The following is a 12029-nucleotide window of genomic DNA, read 5'->3' as shown; positions in this document are numbered from 1 at the left end:
AAGGAGTGGAATGCAGGCTGAGATTGAATGCACACCACAAGTTTGTTCAGACTCTTCACACATCTTGTCCAATGCTGAGTTGTAGATTGCTTTCTTCTGAGATTTCTAAGACTTCCTTCTTCTGGGCTGGCTGGAAATTCAGCCTTTCTCATGGCATCATGGAACTTTGTCTGCAAATACCAGCCAGCACCAGCCAAAGCAAAGATCTGGGAGAGTGAAAAATACTGGGGAAAATATAACCAGCGTTGTGGTGCTAATATTATGGATGTTGAAATCAATGACACCACCACATCGCATCTGAAATGTGAAGTATAATCAAGATAATCACTGATTTTATAAGGATTTTGGGAGACACCTGATTTTAGGAACATCTTACTTTGAGTTTCAGATGTTTTCCAAGATCCTTATGAAATCAGTGGCTTCTTGATTATCCTTGGCATTTCAGATATGGTGTGGTGGTGTCACTGATTGAAACTCTCTGCCAGGCTGGTACATACACCGACTTTTCAGTAGAGCTGGTAAAACAGTTTTATTTCTTTTAATTTATTACCAAAAATAAGAGAAAATACATTTCTTTCATCTCATTTGAAACTTTTCTCAGGAATTTTTGAAAAACAGAAATGGATGAAAATAATGAATATGTAGATTTTTGTTTTGTTTCAAATGTGATGTTTTTTCCCCCCTCCAATAGAAAACAAGTTAGAACCAAACAATTTTTTCCTTCATTTGGAAAATCTATGGAAACTGTTGATTTTGTCCAAAAGTTGTTATGTTATGAGGGAAAAGCTTTAGATTGTGATTATTTTTTCATCCCACTCTGCCTGCCGGGGCGAAGGTGGCTTTACAAGCTAGAAGTCAGTAATATCAGGGCTCTGCAGTGTATGTACTGATGCAAGTGCTCCCAGGTCTCCTACCTAAAGGTGTTTGCATTACACTTCTCAGGCAGTTCCTCTGGCTTGGGACCCCTCCGCCAGCCGTGACCGGGGCGTGCGGAAACCCAGCTACAGTTCCATTGTGCCAAGGGGCTAGTTTGTGTGAAGCAGTGCGGAACGAAGGTGAGAGCAGCAGAATGGAACATGCTGTCAGTATTCCAGGGGCGCGTGCGGGGAGGGGAAGGTGCTACCGAGCTATTTGCGGAGGAGCCAGGCACAACACAGACCTAGCATGTCTGAGAACATGAGTCTCTAGAGCAGGCCACTGTGATGGGCTGGTTTGTTGGTCAATGGCAGGAGCTGCACCAAGGGCATTCAGAACTCAGGGCAGGAGGTTTTCTGGCTGGAGCTCATGCAAGTCTTTATCTCTGTCGCTATAATAGACTCAAGTCCTCAAGAAGAGTGGGAGGCCTACCACACACTGACCAGTGGGTTACTTCTCCTGTGGTCCTGCAGGGAGTGCATCTATAAGGATCACTATTCACCACGGGCTCCACACTCCTGGCGCTTCGCACAGGACCAAGGCCATAATGATAGCATTTCCTCCCCACCACACACACACTTTGCACAGGCATCAGTGACCCCACAAGGGGCAGGGTGGTGGAGAATCTGCCCCACAAGTTCTACAGGGGCACAGACTGAGCTCTCACCTGCCTATTGGGTTTGGCCCTTTGTCTGTTGAATGATGCAGATGGGGAAAATCGCCAGCAGGGCTAGGCACCTGCCCCAAGGGGGAAGAGAGCAGGGAAGTACTCTCCTCCCCACCTGAGGAGCTACGTAGCTCCTCGTAGCTCTTCTCATGGACCTCACCTACAGCTGGGTGACACTTTTTTTTTTGTCTGAAACATTTTTCACCTACAAATACAGACTTGGTGACACTGAAATAATTGGCACTGCTTTCACTAAACAGTTTGTATAAAACAAAATAAACAAAAACCTCTCTGGAAAATGGCAACGTTTTGATTTTTTGGCCTGAACAGATTTTTCTCTTCAAAATTTCCTTTTAATTTTATTTCAAAAGTCAAAAACGTTTGACAAATGTTGACATTGAAACCAAAATTTCCGTTGGGTCAAAACAAAATGTCCCGTCTGATCCGAAAGGAAACATTTTGTGACTTTTCGATTCACTGGACATCTTTTAAAATTTCATTTTCCATTCAACGCAAAACAGTGCCTTGTGGGTTTTTGGACTTTCTGAAATGGCCAACTGACTGAAAAATGCATCAAAGAATCATAGAATCATAGGGTTAGAGGGGACCTCAGGAGGTCATCTAGTCCAACCCCCTGCTCAAAGCAGGGCCAACCCCAACTAAATCATCCCAGCCACAGGCTTTATCAAGCATAATTCCCCCATCTCGACTCCCATCTCTCCATCCTGTGCACCAGGGTCCTTAAAGAGTTTAAGGAAAGCAGGAAGGTGTCTGCAGCCCCTGCAGTCTCTAGAGGAAGACACAGTGATTTATAAGATAATGCTTTGTGGCTGCAATGAATGAAATGGAAAGAAGCATGCTACTGAACGAGAGCAGTGGCAGTGCTGCACGTCAGTAATGCTGGGTGGTGTTGTCCTAGATCCAGGAGCAGCTGTGCCGGACAAGCCTGTGGTTCCTCAGCTGGCCACGCGGCCCACCAGTTCCCCATGGGCAACCAGGGGCTCTGCGATGGCTCTCCAGACGGCTATGAGCCTCATCTCCATGACGTCGCCACGGAACTTCCAGCCACACATCACTTCCTTGGCGCCCTCCTTTGTGGAGTTTGACATGTCACTTGAGGGATACGGGTATGTCTGCAATTTGTGCCGCTCTTTTTATTACAGAGCCTCCAGCCTCTTCCTCGGTCACTAAACAAGAGAGTCACGCCTCCCACCACAGCAGATCCTCCTGCTCCTGTCGCCACCCCCCATGCAGTCCAGCTAGCCACACACACAGCCTGCCCACAACCCTCCCAGTGACAGCAGAGAGAATCTGCCACGCTCTTACCTTCATCATGCAAGCTAGACGCACTGCATTGCTACCCCGGGGGCCAGATGCTGCAGGATTGTAGTTGGTGGGGGGTTGGCGAGTGGAAAGAACTCCGAGCCAGGTCCCTAATGGCTCGCCGGCACATGCTTGAATTCCTGCTGTCTTTGTTTTGCAGCTGTTTGTTCCTCCCCACGCTCTCCACTGTGATGGGCCCCAATGTGGAACAGGCCATCTCAGGAGGGATCGGAATGGGTAGGTACCTGCTGTTTCATGTGCAGCCTTCTGAGAATGATGCACATAGTCGCCTGCTCTCCGGCATCCTGCGTTAGCCAGAGGTGGTCTCATACAAGACCACGGCTTCAACACCCTCCCGGCTGTTGCCTCAGGTCCAGCTCCAAGGCTCAGGCCTCTCTCTACAGCAGGCCTGACCAGTAGGAGAAAAGGGGTGAATTAAGGTAGGGCAGATATCAGGAAAACACCCTAACCAGTGAGACCTGTTAGACTGTGGAGTAAACCCCCCGGAGAAGGGACAGAAGCTGCATCACTTGAAACATTTAACACTAGACTGGACAAAACACTTGGAAACATCCGGTGTCTGTAAGAATCATGCATTGGTCCCTGGGTGATGGACTGGAGGATCTGCTAGTTCTGCTCCATCTATAATCTTTGTGATTCCCTGACCTCTGGAGAAACTGGTTTCCAATGTCAGATCTGGACTCCCCATGGAAGGTACGTCTCTAGTGTGTCTGTCCTCAATCAGTGGCCTGGTAACCCCAGTTCTCATCAGTTAATCCTGGACTACACACATCCTGCCTAGCAGGGTAATAAGAGAGGTAGTGCTGTCTAGTGAATGGAGGAGGGACTAGGAATTAAAGCTCCCAGATTCCATAGTTGCTGCTTCTGCTTATATGCTGGGTGACTTTGGAGAGGCCATAATTAACTGCTCTGTGCCTCACAGGGCTCTAGATGAATGTTTGAAAAGTGCTTTGAGATCCTCAGATAAAAGAGGCAAAGTTAGAGACCAAGCAGGGGAGCCTGCTTCCTCACACTCATTTCATTTCTCCCTCGCAGGTGCCAGGTTGTTCCCGCCCACGGGCGGCCTGACTGTCTCCTCCTGGTTCCTGGTCAGCAAGTTCTGCTCTGCCCACGATGCCCACCCGCTGCGCTTCCTCACCGTGGTGCGGCACATGGCAAGGATGGAGCAGGAGTTTGTCTGCTTTTCTGTGAGCTTTTCCCCCATGGACCACTCCTTGGTCATCTCTACAGAGGAAGTGGAGTTCCAGCCGCTGGGTAAGGCTTTCCAGACCCAGCCATTGGGCACTGCAAGGCCAGGGACTCAGTCGTTTAAAGGGAATTCAAAGGGGAATCTCTGCTTTCCTTTGAAAAGAAATTCTAGTCCTTTGCCCTGGAAAGAGAAACAGAAACAGCTATAAACTAATTCTTGGGGTCAAAAGGTGCTGAGGAGGGGAAGGGTGGGGGGCCAAAGATCCCTTTGCCCTCTGGGCTCCTGACACATCCCTTTGTATATATTTATCTCCAGGTTTGGTACTGCCACCCATCAGTGCAGGGTCTGATGCCTAGATTCAGCATTATGACACTGGGTGTCGCAACACTTAGCTTTTAGGCGCCTAGAAAATCACAGACACACCCTGCAATCCACAAAGCCTGAGTGGGGGCGCCTACACTCCCTAGGCGGCACACGGGGAGAGAGACAAACCCCTTAGGCCATGATCCACAAAACCAAGCGTGCGAGGCAGCTCCTTGCCTAAGCCAGCCAGTTGGAGACTCCAACGGAAGGGCTGTGTGCTGAGCCCATGGAGATAGGTGCCTGAGTCTGGGCTGCAGGGAGGCACCGACTCTGCTTGCAATCCCCAATGCGGGAGCCTTCTTTGGTGTTAGGCACCTAAGGGGTTTTGTACAAGAAGCTGGGGGGACGGGGGCTGTGACGGATGTGTGAGAACCACCTCCCTCATAACTTTTAGCCCCATGGCTGGGGTACTCACGTGGGATGTGGGAGACCCCTCGTTCAAGCCTCCCTCACTTGATAAGGAGAAGGGATTTGCAAAGGAATGTACCATGTCTCAGGTGGGTCTCCTCACCACTGGGCCAAGGGATATTGTGAGTGGGGTCCCTGTGTCTCTCCTGCTGATGCTGTTCCGCTGTGGATACAAGTTATAAGGGAGCTGCTGCTCTGAGTCCTCCCCCCCGTCTGGTAAGTGACCTCTGGGCACGCCCACCGGACTGGGCCTCGCACGTGGGGTAGGCAGCAGAATGCCTGTCTTCCCCTCTTCCTCAGGCCCACCCGGTGTGGAGTGGTGCAAAACAATCTGCTTTACAGGATCGCACAGTGTTGGGGGTCCATTGCTCTACCACACAGTCAGCATCTCATGACGCAAACACCAACATGTGTTATCTGGTGTGGGCTAGAGACATGGTCCATTATGTCTTTAGTAGGAACTGGGATAAACTGAATCTACAGATTAGCCTTGATCCTAGCATGGCAGAGATGGCGGTCTGCTGGGCTGGATTTGTGCTTCATGCAGCAGAAAAAAGGGGCGGTCTGGGAATCTCCTACATCTCCCTGATTCTCAGGGGAGATCTGTGCCAGCTCCAGTGTGGGTTAGAGCAGCCCCTTGGCTGCTCTATTATATCCCAGACAACAGCCAATCATAAGTATTCTAGCATTCCCCTTTCCCAACCCCTCTGCCAGGACTAGATTGGGGCTGGCTCAGGGGCCAGGCATACCAGATCTGTACCTGCTGAGAGCTCTCCCACCAGGAGAATTCTTACCTCGTCAGCTCTAACTGGCGAGAGCAGCAGAAAGGGGCTAGAACTCACCTGGGAATTAATACTGACTTCTATTTGTTACTCCACTTCTATTCTTTGCACTTGATTTTCAGTGCTGTACTTAGGACAGTGTCGTTTATTGCAATTAGTAGAACTTTGTGCTGCTTGCAGTGAAATTTATGCAGATTTCATTGCAAGTTAAACAGCAGAATTAGATTTCTGATTCCTTTCCTCAACCCTCAAGAGATTCACTGAACACGTGTGAAGGATCATGTCTCCTACTTCTATAATACAGTGTGTGAACAGCATTGTGTTATCCCAGGTGGGACCTGCAATCCTGACATCAAAAACAGAGGTCATCTGGCTGTATTTAAGCAATCATATGATTTGTGTTACTTAGAGCTGAGCAGATAATTAGGGGTTTTTTTCCATTTGGCCATTGAACAGGAAAAAAAATCCGTTTGTTTTGAACCAAAATGGATTTTTTTTCCTCAGCATAATGAGAAACTGAACATTTTGCTTGGGTTGAATGAAATGTTTTGAACATCTATTCAATGTGACATTTGCAAAATGAAGTGTCAAAAGGATTCATTTAGAAAACATCAAAGCAAACCATTTAGACGTATTTCAGAAAAATTATTCTCACTCGTATTTGTTCGAAACTATCTGCCGAATCCAACCTTAGCTCACAAATGAGTGTCTTTGTCCCAAAATGGCACTTTTTGGCAATTTTACTATTCAGCCAAAAAATGTAATCCCCCCCCCCCCAGTCTTAATAAGAGTTGATAGCGCTTCTAAGTACATGTTAAGTGCCTACTAACGTGGTGGTGTCAAGCTGTGGGGCAAGGCATTGAAACCTATTGGGATATGACATGAGTTCCCTTCAGTGTTTGGTAGAAGGTGTTATGGAGCTTGCTTATGTGTTGTTGTATTACTGTGACTGGGCTACAAAGTCCCAGTTATTGAGAAGTACCTAGAATGAAGGCGATTCACCATGCATGCGTGCACACACATGGTATGTCATTCTAGGTTCCTTTTCAACAACAGAAATTCTGTAGTCCAGTCATATATGTGTGTTACTATATGGCTATGTAAGAGGTAAGTATTTTACTACTCTAGTTGCAGGATTAGATAATAAAGATCCCAGTGTTGTTGTACCCTGGCACCTGCATGAACATCTAATGTGTAACCCCCCCAACAAGAATGGTTCCTTAAATATGTAAAATTAAACCCCTTTTTGCTATTAATATTCTGCTGTTCAAGGATGCTACACTAAATCAACGTGCTACGTTGTGCCAGGAGTCTTTGAGAATGGTATATCTTACAAATTAATACCTAGGACATATGCAGATCCAGTGAGCACCCCTCAATCTCCTGGCTTCCAAAGCAAACAGTTAGTTGGCTTCTCTCCCCTGATTTTGACTTGCTATTCTCAGGCTGTCCTATCATTCAGGTGGCCTTCTACTGTCTCTTGTCCATGTCTTCTTCTCCAGTGATCACAGCTATGCTTGGTATTTCAGATGTGACCCTGATTAATCAATGAGAGAGGGGGCTGGGAGTGGTGTTTGCACTGCAACTGGGATTTTCAAAGTCTAATGGAGTTAGGTGCCTGATTCCCATTGAGCTGTGTGCCCAGCTCCCTTAGGCACATTAGAAAACACCAGCCTACTTGTCTCCATAATGCAGTCACCACCATGCAAATAGTCTGAACTTCTCCAGCCATTAGGAGAACCTTTCTATAGCGGCTAAATCAATGAGGAACCTAAGGCTTTGCCTTATTTAGAATAAGTTTCATTTTACAGCAACCAGGAAGTTCAGGAAAAGCCATTGTTCCCGAGAGCCGTCACTATTTGGGAATGTGGCTCCGTTACACATAGTGTGAATCCCGAGGGGGTAGGGAAGGGCCTTAGGTCTTGGTAATAGGACTCCAGCATTTTACGACCTTTTAATCTCTCTCTCCCTCCCTCCCTCTGTCCCATCACTGCTTTTCAGAAGCTTCCCAGTCCTACCCCTGGCTCTGCCACTGATTGACTCTGTGATCGTGGGCAAGTCACTTCACTGCTCTGTGCCTCAGTTTCCCACTCAGGACATTACCATTAGTTGCACTGCAATAATGCCCGGACGCCCCCATCAGAATCAAGGCAGCTTTGCCTGGCTTTGTGCAAACACCCAGTAAAAGACAGCCTTCGCCCTGTCTGCTGGTTAAGTGCTTGTTTTTCCTGTGCAGACATCATGGAACCTGAAGCAGAAGTCCCAGCTCCCTCCTCAGCCCCAACCCAGGTGGAGTTCAGCTGTCCCAAACTGCTAGCCACGGGGCAGTGGCATCACCTCACAGTGACTGTGGCTAAGGAAATGAAAAGGAACTGCATGGTCTCGGTGTATATCAATGGGCAGGGGCTTGGCTCCGCTAAGGTAAAGGCTCTTTTCACAGAACTGTGCTTGACAACTGGTCGTTTGCATTTCTTGGTTCAGTTTTTCCCTGTCTGGTTAATCCCACAGTTAGGAGACCTCAAAGAGCAATGCCATTCATGCATGTTGGTGCACAGGCTGGCACTGGAAACCACACGGATCCTTAGAGACTTAGGCTAAGATTGTCAGACGTGACCAGTGATTATGCGGGGCCCAACCTCAGATGCCTTGAAAAGGCCTAATTGTCAGAAATGCTGAGAACCTGCCCTCTGAAATTCAGGACCCTTTCAGGTATCTCAAGTCAGGGATGCAAAGGCTTTAGGCCTATATTGTCAGGAGTGAATAGTCATTTCAGTGATTCAGTGTTGGGGTTGCAAGAGGAGGCCACAAAGGGAGCAGGGCAGAGACACTCGGCCTGTGTGTGGTGGCCCAGCCTTCCACAACAGTGCCAAGACTGATGGGATTTTCCCCATATATCTCAGACATCTATGGGTTTGGTGCATCCCACAGCTCCCTGCCCTGCCTGCTGCACCCATGGAACCATATGAGTTTTCCATCCCCCAGGCAGTCATTCCTTGCATACCAGACAATCTGACCCCAGCTCGAGTGTCAAACAGTCTGTGAATTAGCTCTTCTCCTCAAATAATAGACTCAATCTATTTCCAAGAGTTATGTTCACACAGGTGAATATGAAATAAGAAAGATGGCCCAAAATGGGGGAAAAGAGGATTGCAAAATGCAGTGATTTTATTGCAAGTCTTGCAAAATTTAGGGTTTTTTTTTTTAAATAAAACCCCAGCTCCTGGAGTCATGTTATTTCATAAGCATCTCAGCTTTCATTAAAAAAAAGTTTCTTGACCTCTTGGATTTGGGGAAAAGCTTTCACTCAGTGCACCCCGAAGGCTCAGAAACAAGAAGACAAATAAAAAAGAACCACCAATGTATTATTATTATTTATTATTTTAAACTCAAGCCAATCTCAAGATATTTTTGAGGCCTTACTTGCGATTCTTTTCAAATACTTATGGTTAGCTATTCTGAAGCTGTCACCTGATTCTAGGTCCCTTCCTCTTTCCGTTGCCATTCATTTGTAACAACGTTGGCCTCTGCCTTCTGACTCCTCTAATTTGATGTCTGCAAAGCTCTCCTGTATGTTACATTTTCCCTGTGAAAGCAATCTATTTCATTCTAAATATTCTCTTTCCCATACTTGAGAAAAATTATGTCTCCTCAGCGCCTTGTGGGACCTATATCCATTCCAAGAATGAAAACTTAATTTAATTTGCCTTTTTTTAAATGAGACTGGAAGTCATCAATAAAACCAGGCTTGAGCATTGCAATGGATTAAAGGATTCATGGCAAATGTGTTTATCATAAGTCAAACAACCCATAATAAAAATAAAACACGGCTTTAGTAAATAAGAGCTGGTCCCAGCGTCCATGTCCTGAGGAAATGTGGTGAGGCTCTTTCATGATATAGAAAATGAAGAGAAAATCAGGCGACAAATCAGAATTACACAAAGGTGATTAACATCTAAGGCCAGGATTTTAGGATCCTGGGAAATGCAGACTGGATCAAATCTGAGAGCCATCTGATCCAGTATCCTACTGTACCCAGCATCAAATGCTTCAGAGGAAAGGGTGAGGTCCCTGCAGTAGCAGATTTGGGATGATCTGGCCCTGTAAAGATCTTATCCCTACCCTAATTAGTTAGAGGCTGCATTAAGCTCTGAAAACTATTGTTTAGTATTTGCTATTATAACTGAACATTTTTCAAAAATAGGAGCCTAAAGGCAGGCATCTACATCCATATTTCTGCACTTAAGTGGCCAGATTTTCCTGAACTCTGAGCTCCAATTGAAGTAAAGTGGAGCTGCTGTGTGATCTGCACTTTGGAAAAAATGGCCTCTTGTTTAGATCCCTGGTATAGATTAGATACCTAGCATTTAGGCTTCTGTTGGTGAAAATTGTCTCCTAGGTTATTATGGATGTTATATAGTTATGGTTGCTACAGAGTTTCCATTACAAGCCTGATTCTTGATCCTTCTCTAAAATCCACCTCAAAATAGAACATGGGCCTCCAGGATGATTAAGTCTGGGATCAGGGCAGAGGATTTTTCTACTACATTTGAAATGAACTGGATGGGAGTTCTTTAAGAAAGACACCTTGGGTGGGTTTTCAATAGTGCCTATGTGACTTAAGAGTGCAAGTCCCAATGGCACTCTTGAAAGTGATTTATGAGTACAAATCGCTAAGATGCTTTTGAAAATATCACCTCTAAAAATAATTATTTATGAATTCTGTTTATTACAGCAGTGCCTCGGGAGGGACTAACCAAGAACAGGGCTGTATTGCGCTAGGTACTGTACAAACAGAGAGTAGTACACAGTCCCTGCCCAGAAGATTTTACATTTTAGAGGATCTAGATCTTACAGCCTACAATCTAAAGGTGCATGATAGAGTGGTTCTTGAGAGTCCGAAAAGGCATCTTAACTTTTTTGCTGTATTGTAGTTGACTAGATTTCCCTAGTACCCAGCTGCAATGTTTACTTGGTTACAATCAAAGCCAAAAACTGACAAGTTCTTAAATTATAGGCCCCTGGCCTGTAACTTGATCCACCCCTTGCAAGAAGCCCCATTGAAGTTGATGGGGTGCAGATGCCGGGATCTATCCAAATGGAACAAGTTTCAGAATTGGGACTTTAAATAGTACCATATAGAGTGACAGCAGCCTGCTGGAGAACGTTGCCAGGGCTGTCAAAGCTGCTTAAGCAAGTTAGGGACCCAAATCTCATTATTGAACATCCCTGTTACAACTATAGTAATTGCTGACATGGAAAAGTAGCATCAGGGAAGTATTTAATGTAGATTTTCCTTCTTTGCTGCTATTTACCAGCTGAGAGCAAAGAGGTGATTTAGTAGCCCCCTGGGAATAAGAAGGTCTTCACATCTCACTGGCAAATGCTCTGTAGGTCACTGATGGTGCACAGCGCACACTTTGGAGACTACTTGTTATCTCCTTTCAGGAAGGAGAAACCAGATGTGTCAGGTGACCAGGTTACAAAAACCTAGTTTGGCATGGGCCAAATTGATCCCTGGTGCAAATCTACCAAAGTCAGTGTGGTTGCACCGGGGATGAATTTGGCCCACCATAGTTGCGTCATTCTGAATGAAACAGTGCGATCCCTCATGTTAACGTCAATCCTTATGTAACTGAGATTGTCACAGAGTAAGGACCCGATCCTGGGATGTGCAGAGCACCTGTGACTCCCCTTGACTTCAGCAGGGATGAGGGAGGACGGACTGTATCTTGCTGGGCAGAGCCCTACGGCTCCCCAGATGCCCAAGTGAATTCTTTCTCTGGTGCAGATGCAGTACATCCAGCCCTTACCCGGGAGCTGTCTGTCCATGGAACCGGCCTCCTTCGTCGACGTCTATGGCTACATAGCTACCCCCCGCGTTTGGAAACAGAAGTCCTCCTTGGCCTGGCGCCTCGGCCCAACGCACTTCTTTGAAGAGCCGTTCTCTGCGGAAACCGTGGAGGTTATTACTAAGCTTGGGCCCCGGTACTTCAGCAACTTTCAGGCAGTTCAGCTTCCAGGTACGCGGGGACTCTGAGGTGCCACACTGGGCATCGGCCATGGTTTATTATTATCCCTTATTAACACTCCCTGGGGTGCCCGGAGGCCTCCAGCAAGATGGGGCCCCATTGTGCTGGATGTACATGCAGTAAGAGACAGTCCCTGCCCCGAAAGCCTCACGATCTAAACAGACAGGCCAGACAGAAGGTGAGAGGAATGAAGTATAATTATCCCCATTTTACAGGGCAAACTGAGGCACAGAGTTAAGCATCCGCTAGGAGCTCGGCACCTCATGGGGTTTTCAAAAGTGCTGGAGTGCCTGTCTGTATCGTCAGACACCTAAAAACCTTTCAAAATCTGC

General features: G+C 46.7%; 1 protein-coding gene across 1 annotated transcript in view; it reads left to right on the top strand.

Moving 5' to 3' along the window:
* Window positions 1–12029, top strand: part of WDFY4 (WDFY family member 4) — a 204580-nt gene that overhangs the window by 53067 nt on the left and 139484 nt on the right. The window contains exons 14-19 of the mRNA XM_067538932.1: window positions 943–1055; window positions 2502–2709; window positions 3066–3142; window positions 3962–4180; window positions 7905–8089; window positions 11457–11688. Of these exons, the coding sequence (XP_067395033.1) occupies window positions 943–1055; window positions 2502–2709; window positions 3066–3142; window positions 3962–4180; window positions 7905–8089; window positions 11457–11688 (1034 nt within the window). The remainder of the gene's footprint in view (window positions 1–942; window positions 1056–2501; window positions 2710–3065; window positions 3143–3961; window positions 4181–7904; window positions 8090–11456; window positions 11689–12029) is intronic.

Source organism: Emydura macquarii, unplaced genomic scaffold, assembly GCF_026122565.2.
Source record: "Emydura macquarii macquarii isolate MOO-44397 ecotype Brisbane River unplaced genomic scaffold, CSIRO-AGI_Emac_v2 contig_67, whole genome shotgun sequence".
Taxonomy (NCBI): Eukaryota; Metazoa; Chordata; order Testudines; family Chelidae; genus Emydura; species Emydura macquarii.
Note: the sequence above shows the minus strand (reverse complement) of the source record. Positions and strands in the feature narration are given on the sequence as shown.